Here is a 24591-nt window from a genome sequence, read left to right on the forward strand (position 1 = left end):
AAGAGCAAATAGTGTGAACTTCAAAATTCTCCTCATTTTTTAAAATTGTATTTCTAATAAATATTTGTAAAAATTACACAATGTTTATGTTCAAGAGAGTCATTCAGGAAAGAACAGCATGTTCTTTAGTTCTTCGTAACACGAAATCAGGTAAATGAAGATCTTTCAAGAGTAGGGGGACAAACCTGAATATACTGTTTCAAAAAATTTTTCCAAGTAATTTCCTTTTTTGCTACATCTTATAATGATTTTATCAATAATATGATAACAAAGTAAAGAATTTTTAAGTTGAGGCTCAAATATTAAACTCTTAACATTTTATACTCTATAAAGAGGTTCCATTGGTTGTACCTAGCACCGTTTGAGATTTTATAGATGTAAAGATTTAAGCATTCTTAAAATTAATATTTTAAATGTGTTGATAATAATAATAATAATTCTAAAAATAACACTGAGTATAAATATAAATTCAGGAAATTTAGCATTTGTTTCCAAATGCCCACGTGTCCCCTAAAATTGACTTTAGTTAAGGAAAATAAAACAAATAAGTAATGTGGGTAGCATTTTTAATGCTTTCCACTCAAAATATTCTTATGGTGGTAATTATATTTTCTAAGTCTATGGGTCTGACTCCCAGATTTATAAAAGTATGAGAAATTGAGGCAGTCTATTAGGCCACTCTATTGGATTCATTTTTCTGCTATAATAAAAGTATCACTCACTTTGCAGTCTAAAACAATATAATATAATATCATCCTACAGCTCTAGCGGTCAAAAGTCTAAAATAGGTCTCAAAGGATTAAAATCATGATCTGCAATGTTATTTTGAAAATCTAGGGATTTCTGGAACCTTCCACAGGTACTGGAAGTTTCTGGCTCATGGTTTTCTTCTTCCATCTTCAAAGACAACAACATAGTATTAAGACATTTTTGTTGTTATCTTTTAAGCCTCTTAAGTTCTCTCTTTCATGTCCTTTCATTTATAGAGATCTTCTGGTTAACTTCCTATCACAATAATAAACACTGATTATCAGTTTTAACTTTTGCCTACAAACATTCTTTATCACATCATATAAGATATTCACAGATTCCAAAGATTGAGACATAAACATGGGGGGATTTTTATTCCTAATGATCTCATTATTTTCTCACTTAGTGTTCTTGCAAGCCATTACAGTTGTGGCATTACTAAAGAGGTGTGCCTCCTTGTATCCATTCTTCTATAATTGCATCTCAATTATCATTCATGTTATCTTAATCCAAGATGATCAAAATGCTGCACCCCATAACCACAACAAACAGTTAATGAATGAACCTGAGTTTCAAGCCAGGTAGCCAAAAAAGGCCCTATCAGTATATTTTACAAGAGGTATCACAAAAGTCTGGAAAAGTGAATAATTAAATTATTCTACGGTTGTTGGTGACACACTAGAGATATTGATGACATACTGAGGAAGGGGTTTGGGAAAATGACACCAATTTTACAAACATAGAGAAAAAATAAGAAATATAGTAAAAAGAGGATGGGGATATGAACTTTATGAGGGAGAGAGAGGGAAGGAGAGACAAGAGAGAGAAAAAATTCTGTCACTCCTTGAGTCTAGATCTATCTATCCTTGATAAATCTTGAGGATTTTGGGGGTTTTTGTTTTTTGATTTTTTTTGAAGGGGGTTTGGTTTTTGGGCCACACCTGGAGATGCTCTAGAATTACTCCTGGCTATGCGCTCAGAAATCACTCCTGGTAATTATTTCTATATACAACTAAATTTTACTTTTTGCAAGTTTCCTAAAACTTACATTGGCTTTCTAATATTTGCATCCAAAGTAATCACGACAACTACAGGAACATTAACTCAGTGAAATTCAGTCAACTGAAAAAAAGATGAAGGATGTTGATACACATAAAATAAGGTAACATGGGATCTACATAAAATAATCATTTCTGTAATTCCTTACACATTAACTTCCCTCTAGTGTTATACTTCTTTGACCTAAGCAACATTACACAGAGATATAAATATAAGAATAATGCATGAAAATAGAACTCGAAAAGTCCTGTCATTTGAAGAACAGAATGATTCAAAGGTTAGCAACTCCAACCAAGCACAGCAATTATGGTTACTGGAAATTCAAGTTAGCAAGAGGGGATATCAAAAATGTGGATAAGAAAATGAGGTAGTTCTGGGGTTGAAGTAAAAAGTAAACTCACAAATAATAATACCTATCATCCTGATGGCTTACCATGTACTACCAGTGGTCCTCAAACTATGGCCCGTGGGCTACATATTGTATTTGTATCTGTTTTGTTTCTTCATTGCAAAATAAGATATATGCAGTGTGCATAAGAATTCGTTCATAAGTTTTGGTTTTACTATATTCAGACCATCCAATGGTCTGAGGGACAGTGAATTGGCCCCCTGTTTAAAAAGTTTGAGGACCCCTGTAGACTATTGCAAGCTTTATAACTCTATAATGTAAATAATGGTAGTATGCCTATTTTAGATATAAGAAGAGATGTTTTGAAAGGGTAAAGCCATCTGGGAGTAAGTAAACTAATTTTGTCATTTGAAATCAGGTTTGAAACAGAGTCTGTGCCCCTAGTTAATGGAGAACATGTAATGAATATAGATATTCAGGATATTCTGATTTGATTTTTAAGTAAGTATTAGACTTCACATATAAAAGAAGTTTATACAAATGCAAATGAATAAATATTTCAATTATTTTCTTATTTTCATTTGTATATATACACATTAAATATATGTACTAAATATAAAAAATATGTAAAAGGTTTCAAAGGCCAGTTTCTGAAGATTCATTTACTTAGTCCTATTTTACTTTTTACAAGTTTTCCAAATATTATTTTTGTTTTATTGATTACTTCAAAACCAAGACAAGACTATCTTGTGCTATTCACAATTCAGTATAAATTCCATCAAGATTCATCATGCTAAATTTGTGGCAATCATTCTCATAAACAATAGACTGACATTTTACCACAAAATCTCTCCCAGGGAGTTAAAATATTCAGCAAAGTCATGTAAACCTATTTAGAAATCTACAATTGATCAATTACATGTGGGAACAGAGATTTCTAAACTAAGAAACATTTCCCACACTTTACTATCCTACATATGCACAATTCTCAAACTTTCTTCTATGAAATAATTAAATTTAGTAAACTACTAAACACTTTAAAAAAAAATAATGGTCCCTAATGAGAAAAATAGTTAATTCATTGCACTTTTCAGAGAATACTTATCCAAATATTCTTTTTTTTTTGGGGGGGCCACACCCGGTAACACTCAGGGGTTAGTCCTGGCTATGCACTCATAAATCACTCCTGGGTTGGGGGACCATATGGGATGCCGGGGGATGGAACCACAGTCAGTCCTAAGCTAGCGATGGCAGGGCAGACAACTTACCACTACGTGCCACAGCTCTAGCCCCTCCAAATATTCTACTACATTCCACTGTCAAGAAAAATATAGTCAAAATTCACTCAAAATAAAAAAAAATTAACACTTTCTAATATTGCAAGTAGGAATACAAGTTATAACAACTTTATCAAATGCTCTTATCATAATTTATCATTTTAATTTGGTTTCATTCAGTAATTAATTCTCTGTATTTTTCAAAGCAGTAAGTTGAAAAGCAGGCAACTTTCTATAAACAACACTATTCATCATATTATGAAAATGGATTTTCTTAGAAAAACAATTACATAAAGTTTATTAATAAGTTAAAATAACATTTTGAGGTGCCAGAAAGACTTAAAGAACTGAGCACAGGCACTGCACACAGGAGTGATCCTGAGCATATATAATCACATATAGAGTAACCCCCATGTAATAAACTGGGAATAGACCCTGAGCACCTCTACTCAGGGTAGTATGGCCAAACCTTCCCCTAAAGTAAATAATGAATAATAATTTAAAAGTATCACCTGAGTGGGAGAGTATGCTTAAAAGGGTAATAAAATGACATTTATAAAGAATTTGTGATAATGCTTATAAACAAATAGCTGAAGAATTCAGGGAAACTAAAGAAAATTATTACAAAACAATTCAATCACTTGAAATAATAGTGATAGAAAAACATGGCTTGCTGTCTAGAGTACAGGCAGGGGTAGGGTGGGGAGGAGGGAGATTTGGGATATTGGTGATGGGAACGTTGCACTGGTGATGGGTGGTGTTCTTTACATGACTGAAACCCAAACACAATCATGTATGTAATCAAGGTGTTTAAATAAAATATATAAAAAATATGACACTGAGGGAACAGAACTTCTAGAACCACAAAGAAAGGCTTCATCATAAGTTCCATCCCTTGACCTGTGCAGATACCGAGATCTCTAGAAGGACTCTGCCCTTTTTCGGTGTATTTGATTTTTTATCCCAGTTTATCACTTTTCTCTTCTTCAAACAAAACCACATAACTGGAACTATCTAGTACCGCCTCCCAGTTAGAGGAGGAAACAAGGGAGGTACCAAGACTAAAACAGGTGTAGGACCACTAAGGAGTAAGCTAGGCTCAGAGCGGACCACGTATTCTAGTAGCCCCGGGGGTGAGGGAGGAAGATATAGGAGGTAGGATGAAAACGGAAGTGTAGGGAGGATAATTCGGTGATGGGAATCCACCTGATATTATGTTAATATGTACCTAAAATGTTATTGTCAACAATATGTAAGCCACTATGATTAAAATAAAAATTATATTAAAAAAAAAAGAAAAACATGGCTTGGGGGTGAATTGCTCTCCTTAAAAGAATAATGAAAAAGTCCTAAAATTCTGAAAATTAAGTTTCTTTTGGCCATTACAAGTTCATTTGCGGCCGGAGAGGTAGCGCTATAGGTAAGGTGTCTGCCTTGCAAGTACTAGCCAAGGAAGGACCACGGTTAGACCCCCCCGGCGTACCATATGGTCTCCCCAAGCCAGGGGCAATTTCTGAGCACTTAGCCAGGAGTAACCCCTGAGCATCAAATGGGTGTGCCCCCCCCAAAAAAAAAGAGTTTCATGTAACTCATCATTGTTAACCTCCAGTACAAATAGTACAACCAGACTTCTATTAATCTTATCAAGCAATTTGGACTTGGCCCCTAAGGATTTCCAAGGTAATCTGAGTTAGTTACCCACAAGTAGGAAATGTTTACAAATAATCATACTGGAAGCAGTGGTCACTTGGGTTTCATAACATTTCTGATTGGTACTGTGACACACAACCAGAAAACCCACAGGGAAGTATGTGGAAGAAACATTTTAGATAAACAGTCATAATGAAATGCAAGTGATAGATGAGAAGTTGCAATTCACATCTCATCTAAGAAATTTAAATTATTTAACATCATGTTGATCTTCAATGGTAGCTAACTCAAAAAAGCCAAGAACATAATCCTTATTCACAAAGAAAAATAATGTTTTGTCAGGTAGCTAACATTATACATTTTATACATTTTAGTTTCCAATGCATCACTTTCAGTCTTGTAACCTAGATTAAAATATTTTACTTAATTTATCTCATTTTTCCTAGTACGAACAAATGATCTCATTTGTTCTATATCAGTCCTAAAAAGTATGCCAATATGACACACAATTCAATTCACTTGCCAAATACATATAAAAGATAAAATAGATTCACAGTCAATATACCTAGTTCCCTGAGTTTTGTGGGGTAAACTTAAAAAAAATTCCAAGGAGAATTTGAGAACATTTAAAATAAACCCTATTGGGGCCGGAGTGATAGCACAGTGGAAAGAACATTTGCCTAGAAAGTGGCTGACTTGAGTTCCATCTCTGGCATTCCATATGGCCCATAGAGCCTACCAAGAGCAATTGCTGACTGCAGAACCAGGAGCAACCCCTGAGCACCACTGGGTGTGGTTAAAATCCAAATAAATAAATAAATAAATAAATAAAGTTATTTAAAAAAAAAGAAAACAGACCCTATACACATTGTCAACCTCATTTTCTTGAAAATAAATTAAGCCTGTAGAACACAGATCAAACACATTTTAAAAAATCCAGCACCCAGGTAAATTAGATAATGACAGATAGATAAAGATGATAGAAAGAGATGATAGATGATAGATAGATTAAAAATTCACTGATAAATATATATATATGTATATATATTGGTTTGAGGGCCATTCCTGAATCCTGTCTCTGTGCCTAGGAATCACTTCTGCTTAAGGGACTATAGGCAATGACAGAGATAGAACTGGGATCAACTACATGCAAGACAAACATTTTACCCACTGTACTGTTTCTCTGTCCCCATAGTATATTATATTTGCACAGACTGGGTTAGCAATTTTCTAGAAAGAATGTAACAGAATTTGAATCTTTAGAAACAAAAAAGGTACAGAATGATGACTGTGTCCCAATTCTAAAACAGATAGTACAGAAGGGAATACAGCTTAACACCAAGGCTTCATATTGTTTTTTCCTCTAATGATATTCAGGCTATCTTAAAGTGGTGGCTTATGAAACAAAAGAAATAAGAGCATTCTTTTAAGATTTTCTTATTATTGTTGTTATATTTTAATATTATAATATAATAAATATATGATAATCATATAATATGTATATTATAGAACTACTACTATTTCCTAAGCCACATGTGTCACAGAGCAAATCTTCTTACCCAAGCCAGCCAGCTACCTACAATTAGTCTAGGAATATTACCAAGGCCATACTCTAAGTCAGAAATAAAAGAAGTCTCTGATATACCAAAAAGTCTATTAATTGCCTCATAACACAAACTTACGCACAATACATATACATTCAAACATGTGCAATAAGGTATGTGTGGATGGGTGGATGGATGGATGGATGGATGGATGGATGGATGGATGGATGGATGGATGGGAGGATAAATGAATAAATGGGTGGGGGATGGATGGATGGAGACAGGTAGCAGTGAGAGAGGCATGCACATAATACTTGTCTGGTTGACAAAGGATCAGAGAATTAGGTCAGAGTTCAAATTTTTCTATTATCTGTAGATGAATCCTACTTTCCCAAATACTAATAGTGGAGAGAGAAGGAAAGAAGCAATATCCAGTATGATATACTACGTAAGTGATGAATTACAAATATTCTATCCTATATGCAACAAAAAACTGTCATCTAAGTAAAAGTCACCCTAGTCCAAAAGGGCAAAGCTCATCAGACATATTTTTAATTCTTTTCTAAATTATATTAGAAAAACTCAGTTTTTGGAAAAAATATTAATATGCAGAGAAATGCATTTTACCATACTGCCAAATTATCAACTCCTTAATGTACAGAGACAGAAAAGGGAAATATTTTTCACCAGTGCTTTTAAGTTCTTAAATGTGTTTAAAATCCCTCTGAAAAGCTACTTAAATTATTGTAACACAATTATTCCCAACTGAGAGTGCTAAACTTTTGCTACCACAAGACTCATGAATCAAATCCATTTACTTTCTTTACTTTTTCTTTCCACACAATCATCATAAGGCTAGGGTAATAGCTCAAAAAGTTAAAGTACATGCTTTGCTTGCTGTAGGCACAGGTTCAAGACCCAGCACTACATGATCCACTGAACAATGCCAGGACTGCCAATCAAATAGTGATCCTAGAATAGCTCCTGAGCATTACAGGGTAAAACAAAAAATAATAACTAAAAATGATAAAAAAAATAAAGTTCTCCAAAAAATAAATATGATAATAAAAAAGAAAAATCCCAAATCTGAAGAATTTACGAGCAATCAATCTAATAATTCTAAAACCCTGCCCTCCTTTCTTCCATACTGCTAATACTTTCCTCATTCCAATTTTAGCAACCTGTACTATTTATTTTCTGAAGTAATAGATTACCAATAATCACTCCTGTCAATATTTCAGTAACTGTATTTAGTGCTGGAGATGAAACATGGGTCAGTGCCTTTCCCACTGTACTATAGCTCCACCCCCTTTTAAAAAGGCTTTTCAAGAACCAGAAATCTAGCTCGAAGGGCAGGAGCACATGCTTTGCATATGGGAGCACCAGGTTTCATGCCCAATACTGCATGATCCTCTGGGCACTGCAAAAAGTGACCCCTAAACACCATGCCAGCTATAGGCCCCAAACACTACTGGAGTAGACAACTAAAATTCAACTCTCTTATTATATGTTAAAAACCAGATACTTTATGTTAAAATTAAATGTATAAGTAATAAAATACATAATTTCATATACACTATATTTTAATGTAGTTCTTTTCGGGGGTCATGTATTCAGAATTTACTCCTGGATCTGCACTCAGAAATCACTCCTGGCAGGCTCAGGGAATCATATGGGATACCTGAGTTTGAAACCCAGTCAGCAGTGTGCAAGGCAAACACCCTACTTGCTGTGCTATAATGCAGCTCTTGTTCATTACTCTACTCTCTGCTTTGCTTTTTTCTTACTATTGAGGCCTACATTTGGATAAGAGATCCAGCGATTCTAAACAGAGAGCAGAAAGAAGTATTCTGACATTTGCTAATCTACATCAAGCTACTCAGGCATGTCTGATCTGTACAATCCTGGGTTCACAAGATTCTTTACAATCTTAGGTTCCCCTCTTCAGACTACAAATATGGAATCACTCTAGCTCTCCACTAAGCACTAGCAGAAGAAGCATCCTAAACCTCTTTCATTTCATTTACTTCATTTCTAAAATAAACACAATGGTGTTCCTACCTTGGAGCGTGGCTGATTGTGACAATTGTATAACAATGATACTATAAAGCAACCAAGACTGAGTCCACTACATAGCATATGGGCAATAACTTTGTAAAAATGTCTGTAATAAATATTCATTTAAAAGATGACTTTACAGTATATCCTGAAAATGAATACTTTACACATTCTAAGTACTCTGACCAAAAATAAACCTTTATCTTTTCAAATTAAATGCATTTTTAAAGACTGAATGGTGCCTGGCTTCTTGCCTATGACTTCTGGTCTTTGAATACAGAACAATTATAAACAGCTTCTAAAACAACTATAAAATTTGGGTTGACTTGATATGTTACTTACCCTTTCAGGATCTCAATCTCATCACTTGTAAAATGGGTAAAATTTTTTTCTTTTTTTTTTAGGGGGGGGGAGGTGACACACCAGGCAATGCTCAGGAGTTACTCCTGGCTCTGTAATCAGGTGTTACACTGGAAAGCTCACTGGACCATAGGGTGCCAGGAATAGAATTCAGTTCAGCCATGTGCAAAGTAAATGCCCTATCCACTACCAGGGGTCTCAAACTCGCGGCCGGGCCCTTTGTGGCCCTCTGTACAACGTTTTGTGGCCCTGCCCTATAGGAATCTTTTTTTGTTTTGTTTTGTTTTAACTGTTTGGGTCACACCCCCCAATGTTCAAGGCTTACTACTGACTTTGCACTCAAGGATCACCCCGACTTTGCCTCTTGTGGCCCCCAGGTAAATTGAGTTTGAGACCCCTGCAAAGGCTCTGATCCCCTAAAATAATTTTCACCTCATTATATAATAGTAAAATTTTAGATACAGTATGTAAACAGCTTTTTTACACATATTTAGAAAATAATTTTTAAGCACATGAACTAAGAGAAGCTGAGGTAAAATTTACTCATATTTTGTACTGAAGTCTTACATCTTGCCTTCTCTTCTAGTAAGATGCGCTGCTCTAATCTTACACACACAGATTTTTTTTCTCCTTACCCTTTTCCAATCCCCATGTGGGTCGGAAGTACCAAATGTGTCTAATGCAAAAAAAAATTGATTTAAAAGTCCAATAGAAAGTCCAAATACAAGAGAAAATTTATTCTCTTGCATTATTTATAATTTATTTATTATCATATTATTTATTCTCTTGTATCATTACATCATTAAAACTCAACCTGATGAAAAAGAAAAATAGCAATGTTCCTAAACTACCATGATAGCAAACAACTTTAGCCACCTATGGGAGAGATTTCAGAAACATTATTTTGCTTAGCTTACCTCATTCCCTACTTTCTACTATGATAAGAGTGACATCTGAGAACAAGGCTTACCTATTTGCACCATTTCTTCATTAATAGCCTGGAAAGAGGGAGTAAAAAAAAAAAAGAAAAAGAAAAGAAAAGAAACAGTTACTGGGTTTCATCTTATCTTGTGTGTGTGTGTGTGTGTGTGTGTGTGTGTGTGTGTGTGTGTGTGTGTTTACTGGGTTTCATCTTATCTTGAGTGTGTGTGTGTGTGTGTTTACTGGGTTTCATCTTATCTTGAGAGTGTGTGTGTGTGTGTGTGTGTGTGTGTGTGTGTGTGTGTGTGTGTTTCCACCATTAATCAGTTGATGCTGAAGGCTGGGACTGATGCCTAGAGGCTGCACCTCAGTTTGTAGGTGTTTTTTGTTAACAGTCGCGTTAAGTCAAGTCAATAACGGAGTTGTTTGATCGTCTTCATGTTAACATTAAGAAACCAGCAAAAATAAATACTGACACTTAACACTGTCTTCTAACATCTCCAGATACTAACTGGGTCCACATTACAAAAAAGAACCATCTGAACTTAGACATCAGCAAAGAAGCCCTATTAAAAGAGAGAGCCTGCCTGATTTATCCCATTGGAACGGGCGAAGTTACTTCTTGAGTTTTTGACCCTCTAGGTCAGAGCAGACAGATCAGAGAGGCCACAAAGAAACCCACAGAGCAACTCTGTAGCCAAAGTCCCAAAGGCTATGTAAACAGGTGATTTACTACTTGGCGGAGCTATCCCCAAGAACGCTCCTGACAGCCTTGGGGTTCACCTGGGAAGCTGGGGGCTGGGCCACAATGAAAAGGAGCTGCTCTCTCTGGTACTTGATTTAGCTTTTAAAAGACAAGGGGCTGAGCAGCTGGGGGTGGGGAGCAAAGTCCTGGCGCCTCCAGCTTGCGCCCAGGAAAATGCTGGGTAGAAAAGTCCGCAGGCCACCCCTTCCCCAACTGTCAAACCCTGGCCCCAGGGCGGTCCTTCCCTCCCAGGACACGTGTCTGCTGGATGGCTCCGGGTCCCAGCCAAAAACTTCCTGAAACCCCAGCCTGGTGCTGCCCGAAAAAAACTGTGAGTCAGTCTGCAGAGAGAGAGAAAAGCCCCTCGAATCCTGCTCGGGCAGCAGTTTAGCAGAGCCCCGGGGTCCTGGACCCAGCGGCCGGGAAAGGGGAACCCCAAAGGGTCCCGAGGGGACGCTGCTGCAGTTAATTCACCAGGAATTAGGGACGCTGCCAAGTGGTGAAGCCCTAGGTGGGACGAGTCTGGGTTCCCAGAAGTGGCAATCCCAACTTCTCCTGCAATTCAATCCCCCCAACCCCAACCCCCGCCCCGCAGCCGACACACCCCCACACACACACCCCAAAGTCCCGCACACAGCGCCCAGCCCTGGGAAAGCCACTGCTGAGGGGTGGGGGGCAGGAAACTACAGGGGGAAAGGTGGGAGAGAAAGAGAGGATGATAGAGAAGAGGGATGGGAGGAGATGAGGAAGTGGGGTGGGGGGGGAGAATGGGGTCACTCTTTCTAAGGTGACTCTTGGCCACTTACTTGTCCATCCGCTGAGGTCTTCATCTCTCCCAGGACGGCTGCTAGCCACCAAAGTGACAGGACAACCATTCCGAGTCGAGTTCACTTTTCAACTCCCAGGGGGAAAAAAAAAAAATAACCCAAGCGATGCCCAGAGCACACAAATCCCCCAGCCAACTAAGTTTCTTTAGAGAAAAGAAAAAAAGAAATAGAAGAATAAGAATAAGAATAAGAATAATAAAAGAAGAAGGGAGGAAGAAAAAAAAGAAGAGATGCAAAATTTGGGGGGGAAAAAATTAAAATCTGTGCCTGGCTTGAAATGAAAAGGCAATCAATCTAAGCTCGGGAAACTGGCCCCTCGGCTGGGCAAGTTCTCTCCACTTCACCTTCTCACCCCCCCCCAAAATCCCCTCCCCAAAAATCTGAGCGTGCGGGAGAGGGAAAAAAAAAAGGTACCGCGGGGCAAGGCAGGGGCTGCGCTGGGGAGCTGGGGGAAAGGAAGGAAGGAAGAAGGAAGGGGCCGGGGGAGTTCAACTCCCCAAAGCGGCTCAGCTTCGGCTTCTTTGCACCAATGATCGGCGCGGAGAATGCTTGAGGGGGGCCCCGGAGTAGGACAGAGAGAGTCGGAGAGAGCGACGGGCCAGAGCGAGCGGGAGAAAGAAGAGGCTGCGGGCGGGCGAGCGAGTCGGCGGCTCGCACTGCGGCGGGGCGGGAGGCGCAGGAGCAGGAGGCGGAGGAGGAGCGGGAGCAGAGGCGGGAGGAGGGAAATGGGGCGCTCGCGGGGCTCCTGTGGCTCGGCTGGAGCCTCCGTCTGCTCGCTGCCTGCGACCCGTGGGGCGCTAAAAAGGCTTCGGGAAACGCGCAGCCACCCACCCCTGGCCGCCCCTCCCGCCGCAGCGCCCACGTCACTCGGGGCCCCAGCCCGGCGCGCACCCCCCTCTTTGCACCCGGGAGGGCGCGGCCGGCGGGGGAGGATCGGGAGGAATGGGGAGCATTGGGAAGAATCGCTCGGGGCTGAGTGGGGCGAAGGTAGAAAGAAAGAAGGCTGGAAATCACTCCCAGGCTCCAAGACAGCCGGACTCGGACCCCGACCTGGAGTCCTCTCCCGGGCCCTGCCAGATGGGAAGGTGGGAGGTGTGGAGGTGGCCAAGGTTGGGGTGCCCAGGGTCCCCGATGTGGCCGGCGGTAGGCATTGAGTTAATTATAGGCAGGGGGAGGGTCCGAGAGCCATTCCAGAGCTTTAGGAAATTCACCTCCAGTCTGGAAACTTGTTTCCAGAGAATCCCCTGGAACACCCCCATCCCCCCAAGTTTTAACCTCTGGTTATTTCCTCTCCAGATCCCCAGATATCTCCTAGGTTTAGTGGAGGGAGGCCTTTCCCCCACATTCTCTTTTGCAAGTTCTTGTTTGTGCTTTAATTTCGTTCACATGCTTTGTTAAAAGATACCAGGTCTTGGCGCCTCTGGATGTTTCTGTTTATCACTAAAGTGCACAGGCCTGGGTTCTTCCTCTCACCTAGATTTAAGTTGATCAAATGATTTCTGCTCGCCTTGATTGGCGCTTCCTAGCCTGCGATCACTTCAACCTGGCTCAGGAGACAGATCCAAAAGGAGTTTGCTAGAATCATTGCTCAGGTCCACCTAACTGTAGTAGACTCCTTCCTAGGGGTGCTTGCCAGGGAGCAGAGTTGGGGAAAGACAAATCTTTCACTGGCCAGTTTGTGACAACCCTTCTTCAAAACAGTCTACGAGGAAAGAAACTTTATCTCACTCAATTAAGATATAATCTTTAAGACTTCAACTGGAGTCTTGCAGTGACCTGTCCAAAATCAAATTTGCAGAAGCTAGTTCTAAAGATTACATCCTAAACTAGTGATTTTTTTGTTTGATGGTATGAGTTTGAATAGATTTTTATGCTTTGGTGATTTAAAGGCATTGTCTTTGCTTACACATCCTAAGATTTGTGTGATAAGTAATCTGCTAGCTCTCAAATCAGATCTACAAACCATATCTACATATAAATTAAAAATTAAAAAACAAATGAGTCTCACCTAGGAACATGGGATATTAGATTAGTTTTCTAGCTATTGGTGGGAATTATCATTTTCTTTTAGTAAAGAAGACACCACATTTTCCTCCAATTAAAGCCACATCGTTTTTTATAATCTATTACAAACTTGCTATACAGTTTTTTGCTTAGTTCTTTGTCCAGTTTTTTTCATTCATTAAAAAGGAATGATTCTGAGGCAGGCGAGGTGGCGCTAGAGGTAAGGTGTCTGCCTTGCAAGCGCTAGCCAGAGAAGGACCGCGGTTGGATCCACCGGCGTCCCATATGGTCCCCCCAAGCCAGGGGCAATTTCTGAGCACTTAGCCAGGAGTAACCCCTGAGCATCAAACGGGTGTGGCCCAAAAAATAAAAAAAAAAGTAATGATTCTCATGTTTCATAAATAAAGCTCTGTCCAACAGTAATGGACAAAGATGTAAAGGAATATTAGATTGCAAATCAGAGAATTAAGGTTTTTAGATTCATTTTCAACTGTATTTAATAAGATAATGCACTCTATTTTGATTCCCTTCTTCTATGAGATATTATACAGTTTTACTCTATTTTGATTGTTCCCTTCTATGAGACATTTTACAAAAGTCTTATAATTCTCTGATTTTAAGGAAGGACATATACAATATCAAGCTATGGTATTATATTAGTCCTTTGGGAGTTCAGTCTACAAAGTTCAGATATTTGTTATGGTACAATAAGAAATTCAGGTAGCAACCAGAGGGAGAAGGATAGACGTAGAATAGTCTCACTAATCTATAGGTTTTAAGAAAAATAAAAGACATTCATGCAATGATTTTCAGAAACAAAAGAGAGGAGGGCTGGAAGGTCTAGCTCACTACATGAAGCTCACCAAAAAGAGTGATGAGTGCGTTAGAAAAATAACTACATTGAGAACTATCCTAACAATGTGCATGAAGGAGGGAACTGGAAAGCCTGTTTAGAGTACAGGCGGTGGGGTGGGGTGGGGAGGAGGGAGATTTGAGACATTGGTGATGGAAATGTTGCACTGGTGAAGGGGGAGTGTTCTTTACATGACCGAAACCCAACTGCAGTCATATTTGTGATCAAGGTGTTTAAATAAAGATATTAACTTAAAAAGTTGAGGAAATATAATAACCAAAAACATATTAGAAAAAGAAAGAAAGAAAGAAAGAAAGAAAGAAAGAAAGAAAGAAAGAAAGAAAGAAAGAAAGAAAGAAAGAAAGAAAGAAAGAAAGAAAGAAAGAAAGAAAGAAAGAAAGAAAGAAAGAAAGAAAGAAAGAAAGAAAGAAATTTAGGTAGCTTTCATGTAAACAGTGATTTAAATGTTGTTAGGATTTTCCACAGAGAGAGATGTATTTTACTTTGTTATCCAAAAAGATTTGGTTTCGTGATCCAGTACAACTATGCAGAACTCAAATATTATCTATCCCGTTAGTTTTCTGGGACTTACACCTAAAATTTTGATCAAAATGTATTTCACTGATTTCACATTCCAAAAATCTTGACCCTCATGCTAATAGTCATTTAGAGTATATAAATAAGGGCTGCAATGATAGTACAGCAGGTAGTACTTTTGTCTTATACATGGCCAGCCGTGTTTCCAATTGATCCCTTGTGGTCCCCTGAGCCCTCCAGGAGTGATTCCTGAGCAGAGCCTTCAGTATCGCTGGGTGTGCCAGTCAAAAATATATGTCTTATACTTTTTGGATTATAACTACGTTTTCTAATTAAATAAATATCCCAATATACTTTAAAACATATTGGTTTTAAATATGTTTAAAAGACAGCCAAAACTATGCTAAATTTTATTCTTTTCAAGTAAAAGAAAAAAACAGAATTTTCTAACAGTCAACTAAAGTAGATAAAATAGTTAAGTAAACAAAACAAAATTAGTTTTTCTATTTCAGAACTTCACAGAGATTTTAATGTCCTAGCTGCATTGTGATTCTGAAAGACTTCATATTCATGTTCATTGGTCTTCATATCCATGTGACCATAGAATGCCTTCCTCTTATGCTTTTACCTCTGAGCAATATATTGCGAAGACCAATTATTACAAAGATCAAAGACTACAATTACTTAAGTTAAATGAACATTGATTGAGTCAGATAGGTAGGATTTACAAGCAGATTCATCCTCTGTTTTTCAACTTTTAAATCAATATGATAATACTGTTATTGAAAAATATGAATAAAAACATAATCATATATTACACTGTCTAGCACATAACACATAGTAAGGGCTTAAATGAAGTTTTTTAAATATAAAACTGTGTGACATATGTGCAGATGGCTCGCTGATAATAAAATTTGGCAAGTTCTAAGAAAAGTAGGAAAGTGTAAATAGCTATAACATGACAAACTTTTCATTTTACAGGAGATAATATTTGAAATCAAAGCAATGAAGTTATCCAATTCCTTTCACAAACTAATCCCTAGCAGCCAACACAGGATCTGAATCTTTCCCTAACCTCTTTTTCTGTTAGCTACAGGGTTGCTTTTCATACATTCATTCATATTCACATAGTTGTTCATACTGATTTTTCATAGCAATACGTCTTCCTGTCTACAACAAGGACATTTTATTACAGGAGGTACTTATAGATTTTACACACACACACACACACAACTAAATCTAAGGCCAGAGTGATAATATATGGGTAGAGTGCTTGCTTTGCATGCAGCCAACCTGGATTAATCCTCAGCATCCCAAGAACACTAACAGGAGTAATTCCTGAATGAAAAGCCAAAAATAATGCCTAAGTACTGCCAGATGTGACCCAAAACAAATAAAAATAATAAAATCTATAACTATGATTGTAATATATAAGTTGTTTTATTTTTTAAATATAGCTTTAGTAGATAAATAATTTTTTAAAAATCATATATTTATATAGGTTTGGTTTTTTTTGGAGAAGCCATCCACTTGAACACTTTCTTTTCTTTATAGTTATCTTTATTTAAACACCATGATTACAAATATGATTATAGTATGATTACAGTCTTGTAAAGAACAGCCCCCTTCACCAGTGCAATATTCCCACCACCAATTTCCCAGATCTCCCTCCTCCCCACACCCCCACACCTGTACTCAAGACAGGCTTTCTACTTCCCTCATCCATTCACATTGTTATGATAGTTTTCAGTGTAGTCATCTCTCCAAATGCACTCATCACTCTATGTGATGAGCTTCATGTCATGTGCTGCACCTACCAGCCCTCATCTCTCTTGTCTCTGAGATACTGTTAAAAATGTCTTTCATTTTTCTTAAAACCCATAGGTGAGTGAAACCATTCTGCATCTTTCTCTCTCCCTCTGACTTACTTCACTCAGCATAATAGATTCTGAACTATCTTTAAGTTCATAGAATTAGTTGTCTAAACATTGCTTCTGTGAATCCGTATACTGACAGAAATTAGAAGGTGAGAGAAAAAAACAGCAAGAAACTCATGCTGTTAGAACTTCATGGGTCAATATTATATGTCATATAATTTGACAGTATTCTGTTACCAAATATCTATTATATATTAAATGTTTTTTGTCATTTCTTTTAGCAAAATATTTATTTTTAAGTGTGTTGAGTTTGCTTTTTAAATTTTCTGCACTTTATTTTTAATGAAGACATCTTTTTGTAGGTGGGGAACCCTCAGGCAATGCTCAGTCATTCTACTTCTGAATATTCAGCCTACTAGGCCAGAAAATTGTGCTAGATCAAAAAGAGGTGGAACTGCATGGTGTCATTTAATGTTAGAGAAGAGATGATCAGAGCATTTGGGGCCATACCTGGTGGTATTTGTGAGTAGGTTGAGGGCAATTTTGAACTTTTTGGGATTCTATGTCAGGTTCCAGGTCATGGTTTTCCCTAACCACTAGGCTGTCTCCCGAACCCTTGTGAAGATTTTTAAAGAGCAGGTTCACAATAGAACTAACGGGAAAATACAGAGATTTCTTATAAACCTCACATACATGCATGTACATATCTTGTCAACTTTGTCTGAAATGTGTCATATACAATCATACATTTGTTATAAGCAATGTATATTAATACATCATTATCAATCAAAGTTTATTATTTAAGTTATGATTCACTCTTGAATTTTCATGGACTTAAACAAATATATAAGGGCATGTATCTTCCATTCTACTGTTAATAAGTATATTTTCACTGCTTTAAAAGTTTCATGTGTTCCACAGTCATCAACCTTCCCCTCATTCCAGTCCTTAACAACCACTGATCTTTTTACTGTCTCTGTAGATTTGCCTTTTACAGAATGTCATATACTTAAGATCATGTAATAAATAGTTTTCCTAGATTGGCTGCTTTCACTCTGTAACATGCATTTAAGGTTTACCCATATCATTTTAAGACTTGAGAGCTAATTCCTTTTAAGCACTGAGTAACTGTACCGTTTTCTGGATGTTCCACAGTTTGTCCCTTCACCTAAAGAACATCTTTGACACCTTCAACTTTGTTTTTGTTTTTGGGACACACCCGGCGGTGCTCAGGGGTTACTTCTGGATCTGCGCTCAGAAATCGCTCCTGGCAGATTAGGGGGACTATATGGTGCCCAGGATGGAACCAGGGTCAGTCCCAGGTTGGCCGCCTGCAAGGCAAATGCCCTACTGCTCTCTTATTGCTCCCGCCCCACCTTCAAACGTTTAGTAATAACAAGTAAAATTGCATTAGAGACCCATGAACAGGGGCCGGAGTGATAGCACAGCGGTAAGGCGTTGCCTTGCGCTCGGCCAACACAGGACGGACCCGAAATTCCTTACAGTCCCTCTATCTGCCAGAGCCACTTCTGAGCGCAAAGACGGGTGTAACTCCTGAGAGCCGCTTGTGTGACCAAACAAAAACAAAAACAAAAAATAGATCCAAGAACAGGATTTAGTGTAGATATAACATTTAAATTCCAGAAAGTAAATACCAAAGAGAATGCATTGCTAGACTTGTGCTTTGAGTTTGTTTAGTTTTTGAAAGAAATTACTAAAGTGTCTTCCTTACTATCTGTGTCTTTTTGCCTTTTTATCAGCAATCAGAATTTCTATTGCTCCACGTGTTTGCCAGTTTTTGGTGTGTCTGCTATGTAGTTATATCTTATCTTCTGAATGTGAATGTTTCTGATACCAGATGAGTGGAGCATCATATATATGATTATTTGCCATCTACATATATTTTCTTTGATGATGGTCTTTAAAGACCTCGAGTCCATTTTTTAAAATCTTTTCTTACTGTTTTAATAGTTCTTTGTATAGTTAAAATAAAAGTCCTTTATGTCAATTTCAACTGTAAAAACTTTTCTGCAAATATTTTCTTTATGTCTGTGACTTTTCTTATTCTCTACACTTTGTATTTTATCTTCATGAGCATAAGTTTGGAATTTTAATGAAATATTTTTCCACTCTTTCAATGTATTGAATAGGTGCTATCAATATTCTTTAATCAGGTTATAATTTTAAATTTTTCTCATGGTCATAAAAACCTGAGATATTATCACTTCAACTCACTTGCTATGTAAGTATTATTGTATCGTAAATGTCAAACAAAATATACACATACTATCTCTGAATTGCAAGCTCTTCAAGGATAACAACTTTCAGTCACATTCAGTGTCTAACAAAATTTCTATATAATATGGAAATTACAGAATATTATGCATCTTGAAGATGTTCAGAGAAAGTAAAATTTTCTTCTCATGAGCTTTGTTCCAGGGCCTGGTTACTTGAAGTCTGAAACTAATTAATGCGACGTTAAAGTAGGTGAATGGAACCCACCACTATCAGACAGTGAGTAGCCATTTCTCAAGTTATTTGCTCTATCTCATACAACGTGCTTTAAGACTTAACTAAAGAGGAATGAGACAAGTAGGTGTATATGTAGAGTTATTCAGTTTCTAATTAATGCATAGATTTTTTATCTATGGATTACTAGTCATTTATGAGGTATATATACATACATATATATACATATATACATACGTATTTATACATATGTATGTATATATGTATATATATACATATATACATATTACATATGTATATAATATATACATATATATATATATTACTCCACGTTTTTTAAACATGGCATCAGGCTGGTTAGGAGTTAGAATGCCAAACTTTTTCATGCATACATCAGATCCTAACACATTGTAGACACTCAAAAAATATTTATTCAATTAATGAGGGAATTTGTCATGAATTAAAAGGAAGGGGAAAATATTTTCCTTTCCCCTCTACTATCAGTGAATAAGTTCTTTGCAACTTTTGCCAAAGTTTTTGAAAGTTCCCTTAATAAACACAAAAGCAATAAAAGAATCAAGCAGGAAAACTTATGAATATAAGAATTAAGAAATTAGGTGCTGGAGAGATAGCATGGAGATAGGCATTTGCCTTGCATGCAGAAAGACGTTGGTTAGAATCTCAGTATCTCATATGGTCCCCTGAGTCTGCCAACAGCGATTTCTGAGCATAGAGCCAGGAGTAACCCCTGAGCTCTGCTGAGTATGACCCCAAAACAACAACAGCAACAAACAAAGAATTAAGAAATTAGAGATGAAAAGTCCTACCAGATCATCAAGTTCATGCTTTGGCTACTAGTTCAGTCAATGTTAGTTCTACAGTTTTCCTTCAAAGAAAAACATCTTACAATCATGAACTTGGACACACAAGATTTTTATTTTATAATTTGCTTTTAGAAGAGTAATTCCACTCTGAAAGAAGACTTGAAGGAAAGTTATTCAATTTCCTTTTTTTTTTCTTTTTTCCTTTTTTTATTATATATTTTATTTAAACACCTTGTTTACAAATATGAGTATAGTTGGGTTTCAGTCATGTAAAGAACACCACCCCTCACCAATGCAACATTCCCATCACCAATGACCCAAATCTCCCTCCTCCCCATCCGACCCCCACCTGTACTCTAGACAGGCTTTCTATTTCCCTCATACATTCTCATTGTTAGGATAGTTCAAAATGTAGTTATTTCTCTACCTAAACTCATTTCTGTTTGTTGTGAGCTTCATGAGGTGAGCTATAACTTCCAGCCTTCATCGCTTTTGTGTTTGAAAATTATTATTGCAAAAATGTCTTGCATTTTTCTTAAAATCCATAGATGAGAGAGACCATTCTGCATCTTTCTCTCTCTCTGACTTATTTCACTCAGCATAATAGATTCCAAGTAAATCTACGTATAGGAAAATTACATGACTTCATCTCTCCTGACAGCTGCATAATATTCCATTGTGTATATGTACTACAGTTTCTTTACCATTCATCTGTTGAAGGGTATCTTGGTTGTTTCCAGAGTCTTGCTATGGTAAATAGTGCTGCAATTAATATAGGTGTAAGGTTTCTAGAAGCTTTTTGGTAGAGTCTTTAGGGTTTTCTAAGTAGAGTATCATGTCATCTGCAAACAGTGAGAGCTTGAATTCTTCCTTTCCTATCTAGATTCCCTTGATGTCTTTTTCTTGCCTGATCGCTATAGCAAGCACTTCCAGTACTATGTTGAAGAGGAGTGGTGAGAACAGACAGCCTTTTCTTGTACCATAATTTAGAGGAAAGGCTTTTAGTTTTTCTCCATTGAGGATAATATTTGCCATTGGCTTGTGGTAGATGGCATCAACTAGATAGAGGAAGTTTCCTTCCATTCCCATCTTGCTGAGAGTTTTGATCAAGAATGGGTGTTGGACCTTATCAAATGATTTCTCTGCATCTATTGATATGATCATGTGATTTTAATTTTTTGTTGTTGATGTTGTGTATAATTTTGATAAATTTACTGATGTTAAACCATCCATGCATTCCTGGGATGAAACCTACTTAGTCGTAGTGTATGATCTTGATGATGCATTGGATCCTATTTCCCAGGATTTTGTAGAAGATCTTTGCATATGCATTCATCAGGAATATTGGTCTGTAATTTTCTTTTTTTGTCTGGTTTTGGTATCAAGGTGATGTTGGCTTCATAGAAGCTGTTTGGGAGTGTTCCCGTTTTTCAATTTCATGGAAGAGCCTGGCTAGGATTGGTAGTAGCTCCTCTTGAAAATTTTGAGAAAATTCATTAGTAAATCCATCTGGGCATGGGTTTTCCTTTTTAGGCAGATGTTTGATTACAGTTTCAATTTCCTCAGTATTGATGGGGATGTTTAGATATGCTATATCCTCCTTACTTAATTGTGGAAGGTTAAAAGTGTCCAAGAATTTATCCATTTCTTCTAGGTTTCCATGTTTAGTAGCATAAAGTTTCTCAAAGTAGTCTCTGATTACCCTTTGGATCTCTGCAGTATCTGTCGTGATTTCCCCCTTCTCATTTCTAATACGGGTTATCAGGTTTCTCTTCTATCTTTGTGAAGTTTGCCAATGGTCTATCAATCTTGTTAATTTTTTCAAAGAACCAACTTCTGATTTCGTTGATCTTTCAGATTGTTTTTTGGATTTCCACTTCTTTGATTTCTGCTTTCAGTTTTGTTATTTCCTTCTGTCTCCCAATTGTTGGTTCCTGTTGTTGGTCGTTTTCTAATTTTATGAGCTGCATCATTAAGTTATTCAGATATGCCCTTTCTTTCTTCCTGATGTGTACTTGCAAAGCTATAAATTTTCCTCTCAGGACCGCTTTTGCTGTGTCCCATAGATTCTGGCAGTTTATGTCTTCATTATCATTTGTTTTCAGGAAAGTTTTTATTTTTTTATTTCATCTTGGACCCACTGGTTGTTCAGTAGCAGGGTGTTTAATTTCCAATTGTTAAAGTTTTTCTTCTCTGTGGCTTTGTAGTTCACATCTAATTTCAGAGCCTTGTGGTCAGCAAAGGTAGCCTGCAAGATTTCTATCCTCTTGATTTTAAGAAGGTATGCTTTATGTGTGAGCATGTGGTTTATCCTGGAGAATGACCCATGTACATTGGAGAAGAATGTGTATCCAGGCTTTTTGGGGTGGAGTGTCCTATATATCTCCTAGTCCTCTTTCTTCCATTACTCTTTTCAGGGCTAGAATGTTTTTGTTGGGTTTCAGTCTGGTTGACCTATCAAGTTTTGACATGGTCGTGGTGAGGTTACCCACAATTATTGTGTGGTAATTGTCAGTAATTGTATTAGATAATTTGCTGGTCTCTCATTGGATGCATATATGTTTAATAGTCTGATTTCTTCCTGTTGTACATACATATCCCATGATTAGTGCATAGTGTCCATCTTTGTCCCTTACCACTTTTCTGAGTAAAAAGTTGATGTCATCAGATATTAATATGGCCACCCCAGCTTTTTTGAGGGTGTTGTTTGCTTGCATGATTTTCTTCCAGTCTTTGATTTTGAGTCTATATTTGCTCTGACTATTCAGATGTGTTTCTTGTAGGCAGAAGAAGGTTGAATTTATCTTTTGACCCATTTTGCCAATCTGTGTCTTTTATTTGGTGAATTTAGTCCATTGACATTGAGGGAGATGATTGTCATAAGATTTAATGTCATCTTTGTAGATAAGTTTGCTGTGTTTCTTGGTCTCTCTTATCTTGAAGTAGACCGTTCAGTTTTTCCTTTAAGGCTGGTTTTTCATCTGTGAAGTTTCTGAGCTGTTGTTTATCAATGAAGCTAAGTATCCTTCCTTCAAACCTGAAGGAGGCAGGCTACAAAATTAACACACAGAACTCAATGGCCTTTTTATACACCAATAGTGATAAGGAAGATATGGACATTAAGAAGGCAATCTTATTCAAACGCAAATATCTTGGAGTCAACTTGACCAAAGAAGTGAAGGACCTAAACAAAGAAAACTATAAAGCCCTGCTCTAAGAAATAAGAGAGAACACATGGAAATGGAAACACATACCCCACTGATGGATTGGCAGGTTTAACATCATTAAAATGGCAATACTCCCCAAAGCATTGTACAGATTTAATGCGATCCCTTTAAAGATACCCATGACATTCTTTAAAGAAGTGGATCAAAAACTTATGAAGTTCATCTGGAACAATAAACACCCTCGAATAGCTAAAGCAGTCCTGGGGAAAAGGAGTATGGGAGGCATTACTTTCCCAAACTTTAAACTCTACTACAAAGCAATAGTTATCAAAACAGCATGGTATTGGAATAAAGACAGACCCTCAGATCAGTGGAATAAGCTTGAGTTCTCCGACAATGTTCCCCAGACATACAATCACCTACTTTTTGACAAAGAAAAAAGAAATCTTAAGTGTAGCAGGGAAAACCTCTTCAACAAGTGGTGCTGGCAGAACTGGTTAGCCACTTGCAAAAAAAGTGAATATAGACCCCCAGTTAACATCATGTATGAAGGTAAAATCAAAATGGATTAAAGACCTTGATATCAGACCTGATACCATAAGGTATATAGAACAACATGTAGGTAAAACACTCCAGGACATTGACTCTAAAGGCATCTTCAAGGAGGAAACTGTACTTTCCAAACAAGTGGAAACAGAGATCAACAGATGGGAATACATTAAACTGAGAAGCTTCTGCACATCAAAATAAATAGTGCCCAGAATACAAGAGCCACCCACCATGTGGGAGAAACTATTCACCCAATACCCATCAGATAAAGGTCTAATATCCAAAATATACAGGGCACTGACAGAACTTTACAAAAAACAAACAAACAAACAAAAAAACCATCTAATCCCATCAAAAAATGGGGAGAAGAAATGAGAAGACACTTTGATAAAAAAGAAATACAAATGGCCAAAAGGCAAATGAAAAAATGCTCTTCAGCACTGATCATCAGGGAGATACAAATCAAAACAATGATGAGATACCATCTCACACCACAGAGATTGGCACACATCACAAAGATTGAGAACAATCGGTGCTGGCAGGGATGTGGAGAGAAAGGAACTCTTTTCCACTGCTGGTGGAAATGCTGTCTAGTGCAACCTCTATGGAAAGTGTTATGGAGATTCTTCCAAAAACTAGAAATTGAACTCCCATACAATCCAGCTATACCACTCCTAGGAATATACCCTAGGAACACAAGAATACAATACAAAAACCCCTTCCTCACATCTATGTTTTTTGCAGCACTATTCATAATAGCCAGGCTCTGGA

The 24591-nt window shown here is 37.4% G+C and overlaps 1 protein-coding gene across 1 annotated transcript in view; it reads right to left on the reverse strand.

The window, feature by feature from the left end:
• Positions 1-11630, reverse strand: part of ADAMTS3 (ADAM metallopeptidase with thrombospondin type 1 motif 3) — a 248726-nt gene extending 237096 nt beyond the window's left edge. Inside the window, exons 1-2 of the mRNA XM_049789927.1 lie at positions 11520-11630; positions 10018-10045 (exon numbers count right to left, since the gene is read on the reverse strand). Coding sequence (XP_049645884.1) covers positions 10018-10045; positions 11520-11588 — 97 coding nt within the window. The 5' untranslated portion in view covers positions 11589-11630. The remainder of the gene's footprint in view (positions 1-10017; positions 10046-11519) is intronic.
• Positions 11631-24591: the final 12961 nt, after the last annotated feature.

Source organism: Suncus etruscus, chromosome 16 (assembly GCF_024139225.1).
Source record: "Suncus etruscus isolate mSunEtr1 chromosome 16, mSunEtr1.pri.cur, whole genome shotgun sequence".
Taxonomy (NCBI): Eukaryota; Metazoa; Chordata; class Mammalia; order Eulipotyphla; family Soricidae; genus Suncus; species Suncus etruscus.